Genomic DNA, 22,440 nt, shown 5'->3' on the forward strand with positions numbered 1-22,440 from the left:
GGTGGTGAATGCGTCTGGAGTTTGTTTGCAGTGGCTGGAGACCCTGGTGCACCGATTCTCTCTTTGTCAAATAAATAAATAAAAATTAAAGCCAGAGCCAGGCGTGGTGGTGCATGCCTTTAATCCCAGCACTCCGGGAGGCAGAAGTAGGAGGATCACCGTGAGTTCGAGGCCACCCTGAGACTCCATAGTGAGTTCCAGGTCAGCCTGGGCTAGAGTGAGACCCTGCCTGGAAAAAAACAAATAATAATATCTTTTTCTTTCTTTTTTTTTTTTTTTTACAATTTCAAACATACTTTGTAGTTTTGGGGAAGGGTGTTAATGCCACTGTGAGCTTTCATACAAGAGTCTCAAAAAGTAGACAAGACATCTTTCTGTGACTGTTGCCTTCTTTGGATCTTTGAGACAGGGTCTCACTGTAAGCCATGTTGGCCTTGAAGTCCTGGCAATCCTCCTGCCTCAGCATCTCACGTGCTGGGATCAGTGTGATCTGCAAGCCTCCATTCTATTTTTTTTTGGCCTTTTTTTTTAAGGTTCTGGAAACCTTTGCCAATAATTGTAGCATATTTGCATGTATAAAAGCTACAAAGTGAGGCAGCATAAGAAAAAATCTGACTTTGGCCTGGTGTGGTGGCGCACGCCTTTAATCCCAGCACTCTGGAGGCAGAGGTAGGAGGATCGCTGTGAGTTCGGGGCCACCCTGCGACTCCATAGTGAATTCCAGGTCAGCCTGGGCTAGAGTGAGACCCTGCCTTGGAAGACCAAAAAAAATAAAATAAAATAAGAAATCTGGCTTTGATAGTGACTGCGCCCAGCCTTCATCGTGGCTTAGTTGAGGGCATAGAGGACAAAAATCACAACTTCCTTCACTAGAAGTACCACCGCAGCCTTGCATCTTGGAATGCGGGCCGCGGAGAGAATCGGAGACCAAGCGTCTGGTTTGGTTTTTGTCATCTGTCTGCATCCCTTGGTCTCACGTGGTTTTTTTTATCTTGCTCTGATGAAGTGTTGCTGTCTCTGGCCAAAGGCAATGCGTCCGTTTCTTCCTCTTTCTTTCTTCCTCAGCTCTTCTGGGTCCGCCTCAGCCCTGACCCCCAGCAGCTCGGGAAATAGCCTGAAGCGCCCGGACACCACCGAGTCCCTGAACTCCTCCATGTCCAACGGAACCAGCGACGCCGGTAAGTGGGGCCCACATGGGATGCAGCCCAGCTCGGCCCCGGTGAGAAGCGGCTCACGAAGATGTGTTGTGTCGTGTCTCAGATCTTTTTGATTCCCACGACGACCGAGACGACGACGGAGAGGCCGGCTCCGTGGAAGAACACAAGAGCGTGATCATGCACCTGCTGTCGCAAGTGCGCCTGGGCATGGACCTCACCAAGGTGAGGAGGCGAACGTGGCGTCGGGCAGTCGGTCGTCCTGTGCGCGTGCTGGCTGCCAGCAACTCGGCTAGAGGCTGCTTGCAAAGCAATCATACGATGATGACAGCTTGTGTCTTGGTTTAACAGACATGTAGTGAGGAGACGGAACATTTTAAAATATTTCACTTTGACTTACTCATTTGAGAGAGAGGCAGGTAAGAGAGAATGGGTGTGCCAGGGCCTCCAGCCACCGCAGACATGCGCCACCATGTGCGTCTGGCTCTATGTGAGTACTGGGGAATCGAACGTGGGTCCTGAGGCTTCGCCGGCAAGTGCCTTAACCCCTACGCCATCTTTCCAGCCCTTTTTAATTTTGCTGACCTGGAATTCACTATGTAGTCTCAGGCTGGCCTCGAACTGCAGTGATCCTGCTATCTCTGCCTCCCGAGTGCTGGGATTAGAGGCGTGTGCCACCGCGCCAGGCCTCACCCAGGCCTAATTAAATTTCTTTTAAATCAAATTAAGTTTTCTTGTGTACAAAGAACCCAGTGTGAATGAAGCTTAGTCCATCCGTCTAGGATATACATACGTGAGTATGTAATTTCCGTGCACCCCTCCATCCAGGGTGAGGCCCAGTTCTGAACTCCTGTTCGCTAGAGGGCACTGAGAAAAATCCTCATCCTACCTGAGCTTGTTTGCTCTCTACTGTAAAATGAGCAGTTTCTTTGTCTTCTGGCAATTGTACAATTTACTGAGAAATACGTGTTACTGTGCACGTACATACTTCCCGCACACAGGAAGGCTGTAGCATGTTGCACTGTGGGAGAAAAGAGGGCTTGCCCAGAGGAGCATCTGGCGGGCAGGTCAGCCTGTAGGTCAAAACAGAGCAGCTTGAGCAGTGACTGTGAAGCATAATGGGGCAGGTTGAGGTGGATGTAACCGCGAATGGAATATACTTTTTTTAAAATTAATTTATTTATTAGAGACGGAGGGAGAGAGAGAATGTGCACATCGGGGCCTCTGTCCACAACAAACTCTAGACACATGCATCTTGTGCATCTGGCTTATGTGGGACCTGGAGAATCCACCCTGAGTCCTTAGGCTTCACAGGCAAACACCTTAACCACTAAGCCATCTCTGCAGCCCGGAATAGGTACTTGTTATGTGACGTGAACTCACATCCTCCAGCGTAAACTGTATGTCTTACAGGTAGTTCTGCCTACATTTATTCTTGAAAGAAGGTCTCTTCTAGAAATGTATGCGGACTTTTTTGCACATCCGGACCTATTTGTAAGGTATTTGAATGAAATAGTAGTTTTTAATTTTTAAATATGAGAAAAAGAGAGGAATGGGCGCGCCAGGGCCTCCAGCCACTGCAGACAAACTCCAGATGCATGCGCCCCCTTGTGCATCTGGCTCACATGGGTCCTGGGGAACCGAACCTCACACCAGGGTCCCTAGGCTTCACAAGTAAGCGCTTAACCGGTAAGCCATCTCTCCAGCCCTATTTATGTATTTGAGAGAGAAAAAGAGGTAGAGAGAAATAAGGGGCGCACCAGGGCCTCCAGCCACAGCAAACGAACTCCAGATGCATGTGCCCCCTTGTGCATCTGGCTTTCGTGGGTCCTGGGGAATCGAACCGGGGTATTCTTTGGCTTTGCTGGTGAGCGCCTTAACCGCTAAGCTATCTTCTCCAGCCCCGTTGTTTGATTTTCGAGGTAGGGTCTCACTGTAGCCCAGGCTGACCTGGAATTCACTATGGACTCTCAGGGTGGCCTCGAACTCCCAGCAGTCCTCCTACCTCTGCCCCCCACATACTGGGGTTAAAGGCGTGCGCCGCCACACCTGGTTTTAAACTTTAGTAAGTCTCCACAGTGTCACTCACCGTAGGTCAAGGTAAATCATGCCAGGGATGCTACATCAGCTTGCATCCTGCCCAAAAAAAATAGAAGAAACTTTGCATGCCATATTTTTTTTTTTTCTCTTCCAGCATCAGTGACCAGAAGGACCCCAGGGACCGGATGGTTCAGGTGGTGAAATGGTACCTGTCAGCCTTCCATGCAGGAAGGAAAGGATCAGTTGCCAAGAAACCATACAATCCCATTTTGGGTGAGATCTTTCAGTGTCACTGGACGTTACCAAATGATACGGAAGATAACGCAGTGAGTCCCCAGCTGCACTTGGGGTTCTGTTGTGTGCTGATGTGATTCGCTTTGGCTGAAGCCACACGGTGACGAAGAGTGTCAGGAGGTGTTTACCAGTGTAGACAGCACTGGGTAACAAGCATACTTTGAAAACAGTGAAGGGGGTAGACTGGCATGAGGTGAGGGTGGAGATTTAAAAATCAGATCATGGGCTGGAGAAATGGCCAAGCAATTCAGGCACTTGCCTTCCAAGTGCCAACCAAGGTTCGATTCCCCAGGACCCACATAAGCCAGATGCACAAGGTGGCACATGCATCTGGAGTTTGTTTGCCGTGGTAGGAGGCCCTGGTGTACTCATTCTCTCTCTCTCTCTCTTTCTCTTTCTCTCTCTGTGCCTCTCCCCCCCCACCCCACCCCCACGCACACGCACATAAAGAAATAAAATTTTAAAAAAGAGCCGGGTGTGGTAGTGCCCGCCTTTAATCCCAGCACTCAGAAGGCAGAGGTAGGAGGATCCCTGTGAGTTCAAGGCCACAGTGAGACTACATGGAAAATTCCAGGTCAGCCTGAGCTAAAGTGAAACCCTACCTCTGCAGGGCGGGGGGGGGGGGGGGAAGAAATCAGATCTTTAAGGGCCTTTTGTACCATAATAGTAATTTATGGCTTGTGCTATAAAGTTCATTATAATGATTTTGTGAAAAATAAACTTAAAAGCAAAGAGGTCATTCAGGAGGCAGGTGTCCAGAAACGGTGACGGGTCTGTCACAGTGAGGTTGGGGGCAGCTCGGAGAAGAGACCACTAGGGACGAAAAAAAAAGGCACTACTTGGAAATCAGGGCTCAGTCAGACAAGAAAATGGGGCTGTCACTTTGGAATTGGAGAATGTAGAGTAGTTGAGGAGAGAGGTCTGAGAACAGGGGTCATATACTGAGAAGAGGTTGTAAGGCCTTAGATGTCGATGCAGTCACGTAAGCAGACAGTGTAGGGGCTGGAGAGATGGCTTAGCGGTTAAGCGCTTGCCTGTGAAGCCTAAGGACCCCCCTCCTCCCCGTTCAAGGCTCGATTCTCCAGGACCCACGTTAGCCAGATGCACAAGGGGGTGCACGCATCTGGAGTTCTTTGCAGTGGCTGGAGGCCCTAGTGCACCCATTCTGTCTCCGTCTGCCTCTTTTTCTCTCTGTTTGTCTGTCACTCTCAAATAAATAAAAATAAAGTGTGCCAGAGAAGATAGGTAACCCCGAACTGAGCCCCAGGGCCCTGTTACTTAAAGGTTGGTTTGGAACAGGCAAGGAAGAGTCGGCCTCGTGCGGAGAGGTTTCTAAGGATGGAGAAGGAAAACCCGCTCCCCACAGCACCTGGCCCATGAGCACCTGTCCATGCATGTGGCCCCCGCCCATCGTCCTCTGCAAGCGACACTGCACAGCGAGCTGACGGGTAGCACCTTTGTTGATTTGGACACTCGAGGACTTGCTCCGTGCCAGGCCTGGCTTCAGGACCTGAGTCAAAAGATGAGGCACATGGAGCCTTCAGGACTGTCTTAGTGTAGTCAGAGAGGCTGACTTGAAGCAGTAGTTGTAATACTGTCACTAGTGCCATAGTGGACGTGTGTGTGCGTGCGTGTGTGTGTGCGTGCATGTTGCCTGCACACGTGCCTGCAAGGGGAGGGTCGGAGGTGTCGATTGTTAGATTGTGCATTGTTGTCTGCTCCTTCATCACACTTTCTAAAAACGGATTTTGCATTTCCTCACAGGAGCTAGTTTCAGAAGGACCAGTTCCCTGGGTTTCTAAAAACTGTGTAACTTTTGTGGCTGAGCAGGTCTCCCATCACCCACCCAGTAAGTTCCAGACCTTCTCTGCATCCCCCACTCTGCAGCCGTCCCAAACACAGTCAGCAAGAGCTCCAAGGCTAAGGTCCTTTTGCTGTCAGTTGTACGGGTAGCTTGGGGTGTCAGTTGGGGTGCACAACATAGGACAGGGCAAGGCTGGTAATGTAGTCACTTACAGTGTTAATAAGAGAACCCCAGCTGTATTGTCCCTATTACTTAGACGGGAAAGTCAGCTTTAAAACAAGTTTCTGGCCTCGAACTCACAGCGATCCTCCTACCTCTGCCTCCTGAGCGCTGGGGTTACAGGCGTGCGCCACCACACCTGGCCACTGTGTCATTTTGGTAGTATGCCAGTCCTGTTTGATGGAGTATTAAGACAGGCGCAGATCTGAGTGGAGAATGAGCACCTTGCTGACCAGGACAGATGGACTATTGAATTTTAAACCACCTGGTTTGGCTGCAGCTCCCCTGTTTTAGAGAAGCTCTTGCCAAGCCTGGCGTGGTGGTGCACACTTGAATCCAGCGCTCGGGAGGCAGAGGTAGGAGGATCTCCTTGAGTTCAAGGCCACCCTGAGAGACCACGTGGTGAATTCAGGTCAGCCTGGGCTACAGCGAGACCCTACCTTGAAAAGCCAAAAAAGAAAAAGAAAATGAGAAGAGAGAGCAGCTCTTGCCCACTTAGATCTGAATGTGGCTTGTGCTGGGGAAAGAGGATCAAGGGCAGTGAATACGCTGCGGCGTCACTTGATGCTGTTCTTCTCTGTGCGGTAAAGGCTCCTGTCCAGCTGGTTTTCTTTCCCAGATTGCGTCTGGAGACGTAACTCTTAACTGTATTAGGACATCAGCGGAACCCACCCTCTGTTCAGTTTCAGCCTTTTATGCCGAATGCTTCAACAAGAAGATCCAATTCAATGCTCACATCTGGACGAAGTCCAAATTCCTTGGGATGTCAATTGGGGTGCACAACATAGGACAGGGTAAGTATGGTAATTTAGTCAGCTACCGTGTTAACAAGAGAACCCCAGTATGTTTTAAATATTTTTTTAATTTTTATTTATTTGACAGACAAAGAGAGAGAGAGAGAGAATATGGGCGCACCAGGGCTTCCAGCCACTGCTAACAAACTCCAGACGCTTGCGCCCCCTTGTGCATCTGGCTTATGTGGGTCCTGGGGTATCGAACCTGGGTCCTTTGGCTTTGCAGGCAAATGCCTTAACCACTAAGCCATCCCTCTAGCGCCCCCCCCCCCAGTATGTTTTAATAGGAAGATTGTGATACGACTCTAGATATTTGTAAGGAAAAAGTATCCCCAGAACCCCAGGCTGGATGTCATCCTTTGCACGGAAGAGTGTGTGTTGGGAGGGGAGACCAGGAGCAGGGTTGGCGTGTCCGTCAGTCAGGTGACGCACTCATGGGATTCTGCTCGTCTCCCCAGGCTGCGTCTCGTGTCTTGACCACGACGAACATTACATTCTCACGTTCCCCAACGGCTACGGAAGGCAAGTGTCTGCGTCTCCTCTCTCTGGTCGGCTTACGCAGTAACCCTTCTCTGTCCTCCACACCGCGAGCCTCACTGAGAACCTCTTACTTTGCAGGTCCATCCTCACAGTGCCCTGGGTGGAATTAGGGGGAGAATGCAATATTAATTGCTCCAAAACCGGCTACAGTGCGAACATCACCTTCCACACGAAGCCCTTCTACGGAGGGAAGAAGCACAGAATCACCGCTGAGATCTTGTAGGTATTGGGTGGCCGCGCCTCAGCATCCCCCCCCCCCCCCAGTTTTCTGAAATCCTTGCCCCTCTGTCTTGAACTTGCGTTAGGAATGAACCACTTAAATGGTTGTGAGCACCTGATCTGTAATGGGGACTCTGTCAGGTCTGACAGACTTGTGATCCACCTCTCGAGTGTCTGCCATGTCTTTATCTAAAGTGCCTCCATTTTCTGAGCCTTTGCCCAGAGAAAAAACCAGAAAACCATTGCATGAAGCAGGCGTTTGGCTTGGTTCCATTCAACATGCTCCAGGTCCAGGAAAGGCAGCTGTGCTGAGTAACAGAAACCCTGGGAGGCCTTGGTGGGAACAGTGTCTAGAGGGAAAACGCATGACTGGAGCTGAAGCGACCTTCTCATCATCGGGACAGGGCCCGACCAGAAGTAGCGTACGAGGCACAGGGCTTAGTCTCCATGGGAAGTGTCGTCGTGGCACAGCAGCCAGCCAGGCAGGAATGCCATCTCCTCAGCAGCAGGAAGGAGGTGGTCTCGCATGAGCCCCCTAGCATGGCAAGGGGGCCTGGACTTTGTACTCCCAAGGCCCGCCTCCAGTGACACACCTCCTCCAGCGAGGCCCTGGAGCGCTGTGGGGAGCACTGAGCTTCCAGACCACCACAGCTGGCTAATGAATGTTCTAGAGATGAGCGGCATGAGGCCACAGACAAAAAGGGAGTTTTCTAAGGATCGTTGTAAAGGCCACCCCCACCAAAAAAAAAAAAAAAAAAAAATTGTTAACATCACAGAAAACGTGAGCCCAGCGTGGTGGTGCACGCTTTTAGTCCCAGGTAGGAGGATGGCCATGAGTTCGAGGCCACCCTGAGAATGCAGAGTGAATCCCAGGTCAGCCTGAGCTAGAGTGAGACCCTACCTCAAGTGGGCAAGACTTAAAAGAACAGCACCATTTACCACTGTAATTCTACTGCCTTCTAAAAAACCAGGCAGAGGGTGCAGACAGAGGTGGTTCCGAAGAAAGTGGGAATGGGCCTGTTACTTAGCACTGCCAAGAGATAAGCAGTGTCTATAGGAACCTGTAGCTGGCCAGAATGTTCTGCCCATCCAAGTCCTACGTAATAGAAAGGCTTCCCTTAAAGTTGTGAGCTGTCTCAAAAAAAAGAATGAGGTGGATGGCTCAGCAGTTAAGATACTTGCTTGAACGGCCCCAGTGCAATTCCCAGCACCCGAGTAAAGGTGGAAGCAAAGCAGTGCATGCTTTTGGCATTTGTTTGCAGCACCAGGAAACTCCGTTGTGTATGTGTGTACACACACACACACACACACACACACACACAGTGGCCCTGTGCTTTGTACATCTCTAATATAATTCATAGAAGATACGGATTCTCCTACACGCTGTTGGCATTGTTTGCTACTACATAGCACAAATCCTGTGGCAAGCAGTATTCTTTTTTTTTCCAACCTTGAACCTTTTATTGATAATTTTCATACATTTGCATAATGTATTTTGATCATAATCCCCTCCTATTACCTTCTTTTGTCCTCCCTCCTCAATCCTGAACTCCTTGTTCTTTCTAACTAGTCCCTCTTATATTTTGATGTCTGGGTTTTTGTTTTATTGATTTGTTTATTTATTTATTTACTTTTGCCCTCTTCACTCATCCATAATGATCTGTTGATGGACCCAATATTGTTCAGGTCCTGGGCAGGCAACGACAAACCCTGTGAGGTCATGAATGCAGTGGCCACATCATGTCCAGAAGACAGCATTCCAACGCACTCTTAACCATCCTTTGGCTCTTACAGTCTTTCACAAGCAGTATTCTTGTAGGAAAACTGAGTGGAAAAAGCCTAGGTAGTCAGGGTGGTTTGACCTTTTGGACACCCCCCCTCCCCAGGGATCCCAGACACACCGTGAGGGACATTGACAGGGTCCCAGCCTTCAAGCCTGGGGACTTGCTGCTTTTCAAGTTTGCATCTTGTCAATGTAGCTTTCATCTCCCTACTTAGTTTTGCGGGTTTTTTTTTTTAATAGTATATATATATTTTTTTGAGGCAGGGTCTCACCCTAGCCCAGGCTGATCTGGAATTTACTATATAGTCTCCAGGTGGCTTTTGAACTCACGGTGTTACTACCTCTGCCTCCCAAGTGCTGGGATTAAAGGCGTGCACCCCCATGCTGGGCCTATTTATGCTTTATTTCTGGTTTAAGTTCATGCCCTGCCCTCCTTTACCTGGCCTTTGTGGTTCTAGCACTCACTGGTAAGGGGAACTGGCCCATAATATCTGCCTGCCAGCCGTATATACAGCTGTGGGATCAAATAAGATCTGACAAGGGTTTTAAGGACGGAGCCCTTGCTCAAGAAGAGACATCTCACAGCTGTGTGTCGTGGCGCACGCCTTTAATCCCAGCACTCGGTAGGAGCATCGCCATGAGTTTGAGGCCAGCCTAAGACTACAGAGTAAATTCCAGGTCAGTCTGGGCTACAGTGACCACCCTACCTCAAAAAAAAAAAAAAGAGAGAGAGACAGAAAAGAGGTCTTTCTAGATCTGAGTGTGAAATCTGGCCTCCAACATTACATCATTAAGCCAGACCTCCTGAAACCAGCAGTTTTGCCCTTGATCCTTGCTGTCCATATCCACTGCCTACCACCAGAGTCTAACTAGTGATCTCTTCCCACTGGGCTGCGCCATGAGGGTCACGAGCACCCCAAGTCCCCGCGCCCGGCACCAGGCTCTCGTGCGTCTCCTACCCGCTCTTCATGGCGTGAGCGTCTGGTCCAGGTCCCTCCTCATAGCTGGCCCGTGAGTTCAGTTCTGTCTAGCCACTGTCAAGACTCCAGCTACTTGAAGCGAGTCATCCTCACCATATTTTGGGTAACTGTCGCTTGAGACTAACACAGATGTTTCATGTTTTGTTTTTAGTTCTCCAAATGACAAGAAGTCTTTTTGCTCGATTGAGGGGGAATGGAATGGTATAATGTACGCGAAATACTCAACCGGGGTAAGAGCTTCTGTTTTGCCCCTCCTTTTCTGCTACGTTGAATTGTACAGTCTGTTCGTTGTGCTTCTTTCCTTCTGGAACTTGACCCACCAAGATAAGCTCGGTCATGTCTTCAGAGAAAACCTGGCCCTTCCTCCCCACCTCCTCTCCACACTGCCGATGACCCAGTAACAGTTTTCTCTGCGTAAAATAGTGCTTGATGCATTGTAATCACCTGGCTAACCATTAGGTAGACTGTCAGAATGATTCATATGATCATAAAATGAAGTGCTAAGATAATTTGTGTATGTTACATACTCAGTCTTACCATTAATTAAAATTCATTTATTGCCGGGTGTGGTGGCACAGGCCTTTAATCCCAGCACTCGGGAGGCGGACTTAGGAAGATTGCCATGAGGTTGAGGTGACCCTGAGACTCCATAGTGAATTCCAGGTCAGCTTGGAGTACAGTGAGACCCTACCTCAAAGAAAAAAAAATTGGGGTGCTTTATGTGAAGTTTAGTTAAGGGTGTCTTGCTCCATGTCAGATTTTATTCATTAAACTATCTCAACTTAAAGATACACAACTCTTTATTTTAGGCTTATTACTATTTATCAAACTGAGGGTCTGTGTTATCAAAACACATGGGATTGATGCGTTCAAGCCATCTGGGAACGGCTGGCTCTTTTCTAGTAACAGGTTGAAAAGTGCATCATTTTACTTCTTTTCTAGGAAAATACAGTATTTGTCGATACCAAGAAGTTGTCTATAATCAAGAAGAAAGTGAGGAAATTGGAAGATCAAAAGGAGTATGAATCCCGCAGGTAAGGAGTTTTAGCTGCAACAGCTGCTTGCAGACCCTACACGTTGTAGGCTGAGCTTAAAAAAACTCAGTCCCGGCTGGGAAAGTGGATCAGGGGCTCCCAGCAATCAGGAGGGAGACGTGGGAGTGCTGTGAGTTCCAGGTCAGCCTAGGCTAAAGTGAGACCCTACTTCAAAAATACCAAAAAAGTGGGGGGGGGGGCTGGAGAGATGGCTTAGCGGTTAACGAGTTTGCTTGCAAAGCCAATGGACCTCAGTTCAATTCCACAGGACCCACGTTAGCCAGATGCACAGGGTGGCGCATGCATCTGGAGTTTGTTTGCAGTGGCTGGAGGCACACCCATTCTTCTTCTCTGCCTCTGTCAAAAAAAAAAATAGTGGAGATAGCTCAGGGGCAAAAAGGTGCTTGCTTGCAAAGTTTCCTGGCCCAGGTTCAAATCCCCAGCTACCCACCTAAAGCCAGATAGGCATTTCTTTGCAACTGCGAGAGATCATGGCATGGGCGTGCGCACGCGCACACACACACACACACACACACACGCCAATGAATAAATACAAATTTAAAAGAACATGAGGCGGAGATGAAGAGAGGGTACACACCACAAGCTTGTGGCACGCACACACACACACACACACTCCCCTAGCAAAAAGTAACATCTAGCTTAGGGCTGGTGACACATCAAGTTCATTTGTAGCTGCACGAGGCAGGGTCCTGGGTGTACACAGAACTGCATTTCTGTCTGTTTTCTCAAGGTAGGTTCTCATGACACTGAGTTGTTTTTTAATATTTATTTGAGAGAAAATGGATGCTTATGCATCTGGGGAATCGAACCAAGGTCCTTTGGCTTTGCAGGCAAGTGCCTTAGCTGCTAACCAGCCTGACACCGATTTTTGTAGGGTTTTTTTTGTTTTGCTTTTTTACTTATTTAGTCTTTTTCCTAAGCTCAAATGCCTGTGTAGGTCCCAGCACTCACTGGCTTTAGAACCATGACAGCATCTGCCTTTTTGGCTCCATTCTGGCAAGGGGAGACTAGTATCCTTGGAAGCAGTCGCCCCTGCCATTGATCTTGACTTCTCCAGGCTCACATTATAAATCTTTCTCTGAATGAAACTTCTTAGCTCATCTGCTGTAGCCCTTTCAGTTTATGTAAGGGCAGTCTAGAGAAGTCAACTGATCCCTCCGAGGTTGCATAGTGAGAGTCTCAAGTTGATGGCAAGGCCTGTGCTCCCGCTATCCCCTCCTGATGGGGGGGTCCTGTGGACAGCCAGCAGCGGCTGATGTAGGCCGCGTGTGCAGGGCTTGTTCCTCCAGGGCCCCGGCTCAGCTTGAGGAGGCCGAGTGGAGGCTGCACCCAGCTGCAGACGCTCTTCTCAAGCTTGCTGACCCCCTTTGATCTCTCTTCAGCCTTTGGAAGGATGTCACTTTCAACTTAAAAATCCGAGACATCGATGCGGCAACGGAAGCAAAACACAGACTGGAGGAGAGACAAAGGGCAGAAGCCCGAGAACGGAAAGAGAAGGAGATTCCCTGGGAGACGAGGGTAAGCCGCAGTCACCCAGCAAGGGGGAGGAAGACATGACATAGCACGCGCGAACCCGCCCCGTAACCCAGTGCTGCGTCTCTCCTAGTTATTCCACGAAGATGGAGAGTGCTGGGTGTACGACGAGCCGCTGCTGAAACGCCTCGGCGCCGCCAAGCACTAGGCGGCGGGCTCGCCCTCCTCCTGCAGCCGCTCCTCGCTCAGGGACACTGGCCGTGACAGTGCGGGTGGACATCCAGGCAAGAACCACCTTCCTTTATCCCCTCTGCGGCACCTTAACAGTTTCAAGTTCAGTCCTGAGCACTGGCACAGGTTCTGAAACATGAACTCTTCTCATTTTGCCAGCCCCATGCTTTGAAAGCAGTTATCAGCGCAAGCCCCAGCCTTCCGGCCCCGCTCTGCCGCTGAGGTAGAAAGGAGGCCGTGGGGCTCAGTACCTTGGGTTCTATGTATACATATATATATACATACACATTATATACATATACACACGAATATACCCCAGGGCAGACTTTTCATAAGTACTCCCCTCTACTGTAAATATAATAGTTCCTCAGAGTTTAAAAAAATTAGTTAACATATTGAAATCAAGTGTCGGGGAAGTCCACGATTCTGCCTACGGTAACTTTTATTGTGAAGCTATTATTGAATTGTATCTCAACGTGGATTACAGTTTAATGATGAGCTGTGCTTCTGAAGACTTCATAAAGTGATTTTTTCCAGCCTTTTTAAAACCGTGCTTCCTTTGTTTTATTTTTGGTTACACCTGGAGACCTTGACTTGTCGCGTCGATGTAACTGACAACATGGTGTTGCCTTACAGGGCTTGAGTGTACACGTGTAGATCCTTACCCCACATCAAACATTTTTTAAAATGTTGCTGCTGAGGTCTGCATGTGAAGGGACATACAGAACTGTCTTATTTTAAAATACATTAAAAAGACAGGTTTTCCAAAGTTGAGTAATGGTAGGTAACATTGCTTACAGGCTCCAGAGCAGTGAGTCTTCAGCTCCAAGGACGCAGCCAGGGCTTCCCAAAACGGCCGCCGTAGTGTTGGGCTCACACCACCCCATACAGGACCCTGCGGTTGGATTGTTTTAATTGAGAAAGGATAAAACCAACTCCAACCCGAGGATGCCAGTGCAAAAAAAAAAAAAACCGGACACATCTTTCAGTACACACCGCTTCAGGCCAAGGAGACTGGTTTATTTGACTATTTTATGGAAGGGGAGGAGGTTGAGTGTTGATGTGAAGGCCCTGATGTCAGTGATGGGGATGGTGGAATCTGCCAGAAGAGGAGACGTCGGCAGGTACAGGAGCTGCATCCCTTCACAAGCACCTGAATCCTCGCCAGAAGGGGCACCGTCCTCTTCCGGCTCATGCTTTCCGTAGCCTACAACCTGGGAGGGGCCAGGGAGCCCGGGTGAACATCTGTGGGGCTCGGGGCAGGGCGCGCCACCGCCCCCGGGGACGGTCACTTACGTGCACGCTGAGCATCTTACTTCCCGGTCCTCTGTGAGCCTTGAACCAGCTGGCCAGGTCCGACTTTGAGAATGACTTCAGAGCCTCGATCTTACAAAGGGACAGACAGGGAAGAGGGGAAACAGGTTCAGGAGCCTGACCGCTGGGCAGACCCCCTTGGTCTTGCGTGGCATCGGAGCACTCCCTTGGAGTCTCCGCTTGGCCCACCCTCGCCCGGCACAGAAGCTGGGCACGCTGAGCCTCCGCGGCAGGAGCACAGCTAACCCAAGGCCCAGGCCTTCGCTGTCGGCTCATTGAGATAGGGGACAACTGTATGCTCTGGTGGGAGAAACAGCAACACTTGAGAGAAACCATCCTTTGGCATGCAAGGGAGAGGGTTACGCTGGACTGCAGGACTCAAAGCTGTTTCAGTGACTTTACTGCACGTGCGGTGCATCAATATGTAACACAAATTGGAGCTGCTCTGACTGAAACTGTCTTGTGCGGGGGGGGGGGGGGGGGGGATCAAGATTTGAGGTGGGAACTAAGGCAGATCACCAAGTGAGGACAAACGTCCTTGAGTGCCCCTGGCCCTGAGGCTGCACCAGGCTGTCAAGGCACTACCCACCTCGTGGGCGAGGCGGTCAAACAGATACTGCTGAGTCACCACTTCGTTCCAGTTCCTGTCCACCTCCTCCCCGAGGTGGGTGTCCTCACACTCTTTGAGCTTGATCAGAGCCGTGACCTGCTCCCGCCGAGAGGGGACACGCTCAGCTGTGCCATCCCGCCCCTTCCCGCAGAGCCAGCCTCCCACGGGGTGGGGGACACCGCGCTGGGGTGGGACGGCAGAGCCCCAGCACCCTTCACCTGAGTATTGAACGCCTCTTCGGTGAGATTCTCGATCTTCTCCTCAAAGCTGGCCAGAAACTCTTCAATCTTCCTGTCGACGATCTCAGAGCTGAAACAAGACGTGGATGACCAGTCACTGACGACCTAGTCTCGCAGGTCAAAATAAGTCAACTGAGCCATTGCTTTCAGGGAAAAATAACAAAACAAAGGCTAAAATGTTTTCTAAGGCCTCAGCTCAGTAGAGTACCCCGAACCAAGGGGAGAGAGGAGAATGGGGAAGAAACCTTTCCTGTACCCGGCCCGCAGCCCAGCGCCACCGGGTAGTCCCGCTCCGCTAGACCTGGCGCCGGCCTCACACCGCCGCAGCAACAGGCGGGCTGGGCATGCCGCAGCCAAGAACCTCGGCGATGCCTCCCAAGTCGGATGGGCCCCAACCACCTGACACTCTGACCACCACCTCCACCTTCCTGTGGTGCCCAGGGTTTTGAGCACGCTAGGCAAGCACTCTGCCAACTTGAGCTGCACCCCCAGCCCAACGTCCTGACTCATTCCCCAGCCTTGTTCCCCAACTCTTGAGGAGGCCAAGCCCTGTTCTAGTGACCCGAAGGGGTCAATGGGCTAAATCCTACAGAACCAGTGAAGCCCTTGATTCATCCTAGATCAAGGCACCTGTTAACTGGCAACGCCACGCACACAGACCCTACCTCAAAAAACCAATAAATAAATAAATAAAAATAAAATAACGAAGCTAAGCTTGGTTCAATTGCCCAAGGGTCAGGAGAGTCCTGCATCTACAGAACAAGTTGGGCGCATCTCTTTGTCCTTACTTGTACTTGGTGGCCTGAGTCCCAACGGTGACAGAGAATCCTAGAATCCCAGATGTATTCCTGCAGGTCGGGTAGACGTGGTACCTGAGAGCCAGAGAAAGAAGTGGCATGAGACACACAGGCACGTGGGGGAAGGGGTGCTGCCTACCCACAACCTTGTGTGGAGGCCCCCAAAACAACCAGCAATCAGTGTGCAGCTACCCTGGCCTCTGGTGGAGGAACCCACCCTTCCTGGGAAATGGGGACAAGCTGGCTCTTTTCCTGAAGCTTGACTGAACGGGCTGGAGAGATGCCTTAGCTGTGAAGGCACTTGCCTGGAGAGCCTAAGAACGCACGTTCAAATCGCCAGGTTCCACATAGTCAGACACAGTGACACAGCCACGCAATGCCACACAGGCAAACAAGGGGGCGCATGTGTCTGGGGTTTGTTCGCAGTGGCTAAAAGACCATTAAAAAAAAAAAAAAAGGCCAGTGCTCGGGAGGCAGAGGTAGGAGGATTGCTGTGAGTTCGAGGCCACCCTAAGACTACACAGTGAATTCCACTGAGACCCTACCTCGAAAAACCAATAAATAAATAAATAAAAATAAAATAACGTTTTCTCTAACTGGGCGTGGTGGCGCACACCTTTGATCCCAGCACTCGGGAGGCAGAGGTAGTGAACTCATGAGTTCGAGGCCACCCAGAGACTCCATAGTGGATTCCAGGTCAGCCTGGGCTAGAGTGAAACCCTACCTCACAAAACCAAAACATAAAGACATAAGATAAAAATAAAATCCTTCATTATAACTAGATACAATTTCAGATCATACCCAGGTTCTCCTACTACAGGGTATGGAAGGGTCAAAGCTTGTGTGACAAGCCGTTTGTGATGCCCAGTAAGCCTCCGCCTGCGGCGTGCCAGGCCCGTAAGTGAGTGCGGGGCTCTTGCCAGCAGACTTACCCGAGGGTCTGCTTGGTTCGAAGGAAGTCGAAACAAGGCTCTTCCATGTGCATCTGTAATTGCACATGCTATCCGTCAGCGCAACGCCCAACGGAAACCCTGTTTCTTTCCCCTGGGTGTGCGATTCACCTGGGAAGCCGGCTCCCCTTCCTGCACAGGCTGCCCTGTGCTCAAGCCTGGTGACCATCTCTCCTCCCCGGCCCCAGGTCTCTGCCGGCCCCAGTGCACCGCTTTATCAGCCAGGCTCGGCCGCTCCCGGACGCCCTTGTTCCCCTCTGTGCACTTACCACAAGCAGCTCCATCAGCGTGTATTCTCTCAGACTCCTGGTGCCAGACTAAAAGGAGAAGGCCATCAGACAAGAGCCGACGGCCTGCGGGGCGATTTCATGATCTGGCTGTTGTTGGCCACTAAATATTCAGGGACCATCCTGTCTCCTTTCCCCAAGACAGGCATGCTTTGTGTTTTCCTTCCTAGGGCACCAAAGGAGGGGGCCAGAGCCCGGGCCACTAGCTGAGGGCTGCACCCATCACAACTGTCGCTGCTGCTTGTTCAAAATGGGCTGTGAGGCTGGACGTGGGGGCGCACGCCTTTCATCCCAGCACTCGGGAGGCAGAGGTAGGAGGATCGCCATGAGCTCGAGGCCACCATGAGACTGCATAGTGAATTCAAGGTCAGCCTGAGCCATAGTGAGACGCTATCTTGAAAAGCCAAAAAAAAAAAAAAAGGGCTACAGAGATGGCTTAGCAGTTTAGATGCTTGCCTGCGAAGGCAAAGGACCCAGGTTTGATTCCACAGAACCCACGTAAGCCAAATGCACAAGGTGGCACATGCATCTGGAGTTTGTCTGCACTGGGTAGAAGCCCTGGCATGCCCTTCCTCTGCCCCCCCCCCACCTCACTGTCTCAAATAATTTTTTAAAGGAGGGGTCTATGTATCTCCAGGGTTTTTTTTTTAAATATTTCATTTATTTGAGAGAGATGAGAGAGAGGCAGAGAAAGAATGGGCACGCCAGGGTCTCTAGCTACTGCAAACTAAAACCAGATGAATGTGCCCCTTGTGCAGCTGGCTTACGTGGGTCCGGGAGAATCGAACCAGGGTCCTTAGGCTTCGCAGGCAAATGCCTTAACCGCTAAGCCATTTCCCCAGCCCTATACCGAGTTTTTAAATGTGTAAGTTCCAGGAGGACAAAGTACCCAAGTTTAAAACTGTGGCTATACAGAGGTCACAAACGAAAGGGGCTCTGAGTTCTTAGCCGCACAGTGGGGCCGACTGACCTGGTAATACACCGTGACTTCAGAGTTGGCGTCACCTTTGTTCAGAGCTCTGACTTTGCATAAGTGGTGGCCGCTAGGCAGCTCCACCACCTGGAACTGCACGGGCATCTCCTGCTCCAGGGGCATGAAGTTCAGCTTGCTGGAAAAGAGTCGCAGGGGTCACTGAGGCGGCCCGGCCCTCCAGCGCCTCCGGAGCAGAGCTATGGAAGGTCCACCTCAGGGAGAATGCAGGATGGGACTTTAAGGGCCCCTGGCTGGTAAGAACACAGACAAAAGCCACAGAGACCAAACCCAAACCAATGCTTACTCAACAACGTATTTCAGGAAATCCATCGATTCCTAAAAGTAAAAGAAAAGAACTGCCATTATTCGCCTGTGACGTTAATTTCATCCAGAACCAGGTCGTTCCAGTTTCCTAGTTTCTTTTTAAATTATGTTATTTATTTACTTATTTATTTGCGAGTGCCTTCAGCAGCTGCAAACGAACTCCAGATGCATGCGCCGCAGCCACCTTGTGTATCTGGCTTACGTGGGTCCTGGGGAACTGAACCAAGGTCCTTTGGCTTTGCAGGCAACTGTCTTAACCACTAAGGCATCTCTCCAGTACCACTGTTTTTTTCTTTTTCTTTCTCTATTTTTATTTGTTTTGTTTTTCGAGGTAGGATCTTGCTCTAGTCCAGTCTAGCCTGGAATTCACGACGTAGACTCAGGATGGCCTTGAACTCATAGCAATCCTCCTGCTCTGTCTCCCAAGTGCTGGGATTAAAGGCGTGCGCCACCACGCCTGGCTCTGCCCCAATTTTCTTAGAGCACCGTGCATTAGCTTTAGGAAAGCAGAAATAGGCTGCCACCTAAATGCTAGACAAGCTGTCATTCACCAGTTGAGAAGCTATTATGTTAGCAAATACTAAACGACCCCCCCCCCCCGCCAACATATTACCCATCTTCAGGCTCACCTGGAGTTCGGTCTTAACACTTTCCCTGCTGAACCAAACTTACCTGTCAGCGCCACTTTACTCAGCTAAGCCATGCTACCTATGACAACTGTGACAGTATTTTACAACCTGGGCCCACTGCCACAAACCTATACAGAGTAAGCAATACAACAGCCCTTGGAGAGATAGGTGGCTTAGCGGTTAAAGCATCTGCCTGCAAAGCCTAAGGAACCACGTTCGATTCCCCAGGACACACAAGTCAGATGCACAAACAGGTGCATGTGCCTGGAGTTCGTTTGCAGTGGCTGGAGGCTTTGGTGCACCCCTTCTCTTTATATGTGTATCTGCATTCTCAAAATGAATACATAAAATAAAAACTTAAGTAAGTATTTTTTAAAGTGTACAATTCAGTTAACTATATTCACGCTGGTGAAACACATTTCTAAAACGACTGCATTTGGGACAATCAGAATTCTAGATCCTTTACACAACTCCCTGCTTCCTCACTCCCCAGCACAACCAGCGCCTGTAAACCACCATGCTGATTCTGCGAAGTTGACTACTTTAGGGATTCCTCATATAAGTGGACGCGTATTTTACTTCTGATCTGAATAAAGCCTGGCAGGTGTGTATGCGTACACATCCCTAAACTACACTTCCCTCCTTCCACTTTAGTCTCCACATTAAACTTTAAACAAAAGCATACATACACGCCAAACTTATTCTCTCATTCAAAGCCATGACAGGCTGCCCCCCTCTTTTTTTCGAGGTAGGGGTCTCACTCTGGCCCAGGATGGCAATCCTCTTACCCCTGCCTCCCAAGTGCTGGGATTAAAGGCGTGCACCACCACACCCAGCTAATTTTTTGAAATCAAACTCTAGATGTCCATGCTACCCAGTGGGCATGTGCAACCCTGCACTGCCTCACCCTTGTGCGTCTGGCTAATGAGGATCTGGAGAGTTGAACGTAAGTCCCTAGGCTTCACAGGCAAGCACCTAATCAATCAAACCATCTCTCCAGCCCCAGGCTTCTTTATAAGAACAAGGTTGCCTGGCATAAGGGAGTCGGGCACTCCTCACCGGAATTTGGTAACGAAGGCCTACCAAAACCACAGAGCTTCCTCTTGAAGAGAAAAAGTAACGTAGTTGTAGACTCCCACAATGCATTCAGACCCAGCCTATAGAAAGAGAAAAACGTTACACTCACCGTGCTTGTAACATTCCCTTGAACCAGACCCTCAACGAAGAGCTGAGACTTGAACTCTTGCACAAAGCTGAGCAGAGAATCCAGGGAAAGGCCGTCCATCAGAGCCCGGTACTTGTCAATCATAGACCAGCGGGCATATTCCAGGATTAAGAGTCTCACATCTCTATAGGAAGGATATTAGAAAAAGAAAGCCACAGAGTTTTGTTGTGAGCGATGTACCTTAAGAATAAGGAAGGCTGGTGAGATGGCTTAGCAGTTAAGGTGCTTGCCTGTGAAGCCTAACGACCCAGTGTCAACTCCCCAAGACCCACGTAAGCCAGATGCACAAGGTGGCACATGCATCTGGAGTTCATTTGCAGAAGCTGGAGGCCCTGGTGTGCCCATTCTCTCTCTCTCTCTCTCCCTCTCCAAAATAATTAAAATTTTTTAAAATTTGAGGTCAGCGTGGTGACACATGCCTTTAATCCCAACACTTGGGAAGCAGAGATAGGAGGATTGCCCTAAGTTTAAGGACACCCTGAAACTACAAAGTGAATTCCAAGTCAGCCTAGGCTAGAGCAAAACCCTACCTTAAAAAAAAAAAAAAAAAAGTCTGGAGAGATGACTTAGTGGTTAAGGTGCTTTCCTGTAAAGCCTAAGGACCCAATGTTTGACTCTCCAGATCCCACATAAACCAGATGCACAAAGGTGAGGCAAGCAGAAGGTCACACATGTCCACTAGGTGGCGCCAAGCATCTGGCATTCTATTGCAGTGGTTCCAGTCCACAGAGACTAAGTTCACATTCTACCTCACACTGCTCCCATGCCTAGCCCTAGAAAGCTGTTGCTTTTTTGTTTTTTTATAATTTATTTTTTAATTTATTTGACAGAGAATGAGGGAGAGAGAATGGACGCACCAGGGACTGTGGCCACTACAAGCAAACTCCAGATACATGTGCCCCCTTGCACATCTGACTTACGTGGGTCCTGGGGACTTGAACCTGAGTCCTTTGGCTTTGCAGACAAATGCCTTAACCACTGAGCCACCTCTCCAACCCTGGAGGAGGGTTTTACAAACAGCATAAAGATTACTTGGCTGACCACATCCTGTCCACTGGTTAAATTTGGGATAGACGGGCTGGAGAGATAGCTTAGCAGTTAAGCACTTGCCTGTGAAGCCTAAGGACCCTGGTTGGAGGCTCATTTCCCCAGGACCCATGTTAGCCAGATGCACAAGGGGACGCACGCATCTGGAGTTCATTCGCAGTGCCTGGAGGCCCTGGCACACCCATTCTATTTCTGCCTCTTTCTCTGTCTGTTGCTCTCAAATAAACAAATAAAAATAAAAAAATTATAAATTTTCGGATAGACAAGGTTGAAAGGTGCAACTGAGGCCAGCCAGTTCTCCCGGGTGCGCTCACGGAATCGCTTTTCAGCCCGCCAACCAAAGCGCATGCCGACCCTGAGCGCACACACGTACTTGGCCAGAGTCTCGGGCTTGATGAGGATGTTGAAGTAGGTCTTCTTCAGCTGCTCAGTGATCATGGCAAAGACCGCGGGCGTGGAGCTGAACTCGGCCAAGTAGTCGATGATGAGCTGAAATAACAGCTAGGGAGAAAGGAAAGGACACGGTTAAGTGCTAGGCAGGGCATGAAAAGCCACCAGGACTAAAATGTGTCCCTTTAGACGGGCATGGTGGCACATGCACACCTTTAATCTCAGCACTCAGGAGGCAGAGGTAGGAGGATCGCCACGAGTCCGAGGCCACCCTGACACTACAGAGTGAATTCCAGGTCAACCTGGGCTAGAGTGAGACCCTACCTCAAAAATAGCACAGAAAGAGAGAGAAGCCGGGCGTGGTGGTGCACACCTTTAATTCCAGCACTCAGGAGGCAGAGATAGGATCACCGTGAATTCGAGGCCACCCTGAGACTCCATAGTGAATTCCTGGTCAGCCTGAACTACAGTGAGTGAGACCCTACCTCGAAAAACCAAAACCCAAAAAACAGAAAGAGAGAGAGGGAGAAGCCAGGCATGGGGGCTCAGTGGTATGGTCTCAGTGCTGAACACTCTGCTATCACTACTTCCCAGCACTGTGGTGAGTTTTGAGTTACTCCAGTGGTCACCACCATATATAAAAAAAGAAGCTTCACTGGGTGTGGTGGCCCGCGCCTTTAATCCCAGCACTCAGGAGGCAGAGGTAGGAGGAACACCGAGAGTTCAAGGCCACCCTGAGACTGCATAATAAATTCCAGAGCAGCCTGGGCTAGAGTGAGACCCTACCTCAAAAAAAAGAAAAAAAAATGCTTCCATTTGTTATTACTGGGGCCAGAATGGTATTACAGAAGGAACATGCCAGAAGTGCTAATGACTGAAAGAATTCTCAGAGGCTGAACATCTCCACATTTGTCAGAGATGAAGCAATGCTTCTTCACTTTATCATTTTCCTGGGTAGTCACAAACATTTTGTCTTACAAATCATCTTAAAAATAATCTTGGGCTTACATGGTCTCCCTCATAAGTGGATCCTAGCTACAGATGATTGGGCTTCTGCGTGAGAAGGAAA

General features: G+C 49.8%; 2 protein-coding genes across 13 annotated transcripts in view; one reads left to right on the forward strand and one right to left on the reverse strand.

Annotated features, from left to right (window-relative positions):
• Positions 1-13,134, forward strand: part of Osbpl9 (oxysterol binding protein like 9) — a 107,226-nt gene extending 94,092 nt beyond the window's left edge. For all 12 annotated transcript variants that reach the window (XM_045139223.1, XM_045139224.1, XM_045139226.1 and 9 more), the window contains 12 exons: positions 1,066-1,178; positions 1,261-1,379; positions 2,568-2,653; positions 3,349-3,520; positions 5,253-5,337; positions 6,195-6,305; positions 6,764-6,827; positions 6,924-7,064; positions 9,979-10,057; positions 10,770-10,861; positions 12,265-12,400; positions 12,489-13,134. In XM_045139223.1, coding sequence (XP_044995158.1) covers positions 1,066-1,178; positions 1,261-1,379; positions 2,568-2,653; positions 3,349-3,520; positions 5,253-5,337; positions 6,195-6,305; positions 6,764-6,827; positions 6,924-7,064; positions 9,979-10,057; positions 10,770-10,861; positions 12,265-12,400; positions 12,489-12,563 — 1,273 coding nt within the window. In that variant the 3' untranslated portion in view covers positions 12,564-13,134. The remainder of the gene's footprint in view (positions 1-1,065; positions 1,179-1,260; positions 1,380-2,567; positions 2,654-3,348; positions 3,521-5,252; positions 5,338-6,194; positions 6,306-6,763; positions 6,828-6,923; positions 7,065-9,978; positions 10,058-10,769; positions 10,862-12,264; positions 12,401-12,488) is intronic.
• A 451-nt stretch (positions 13,135-13,585) lies between these two features.
• The window catches only part of Nrdc (nardilysin convertase), a 78,694-nt gene continuing 69,839 nt past the window's right edge, over positions 13,586-22,440 (reverse strand). Inside the window, exons 22-32 of the mRNA XM_045139395.1 lie at positions 21,355-21,482; positions 19,896-20,058; positions 18,061-18,092; positions 17,754-17,892; positions 16,766-16,813; positions 16,479-16,531; positions 15,538-15,621; positions 14,729-14,819; positions 14,490-14,606; positions 13,883-13,972; positions 13,586-13,800 (exon numbers count right to left, since the gene is read on the reverse strand). Of these exons, the coding sequence (XP_044995330.1) occupies positions 13,606-13,800; positions 13,883-13,972; positions 14,490-14,606; positions 14,729-14,819; positions 15,538-15,621; positions 16,479-16,531; positions 16,766-16,813; positions 17,754-17,892; positions 18,061-18,092; positions 19,896-20,058; positions 21,355-21,482 (1,140 nt within the window). The 3' untranslated portion in view covers positions 13,586-13,605. The remainder of the gene's footprint in view (positions 13,801-13,882; positions 13,973-14,489; positions 14,607-14,728; positions 14,820-15,537; positions 15,622-16,478; positions 16,532-16,765; positions 16,814-17,753; positions 17,893-18,060; positions 18,093-19,895; positions 20,059-21,354; positions 21,483-22,440) is intronic.

Source organism: Jaculus jaculus, chromosome 21 (genome assembly GCF_020740685.1).
Source record: "Jaculus jaculus isolate mJacJac1 chromosome 21, mJacJac1.mat.Y.cur, whole genome shotgun sequence".
In the NCBI taxonomy this organism is placed as follows: Eukaryota; Metazoa; Chordata; class Mammalia; order Rodentia; family Dipodidae; genus Jaculus; species Jaculus jaculus.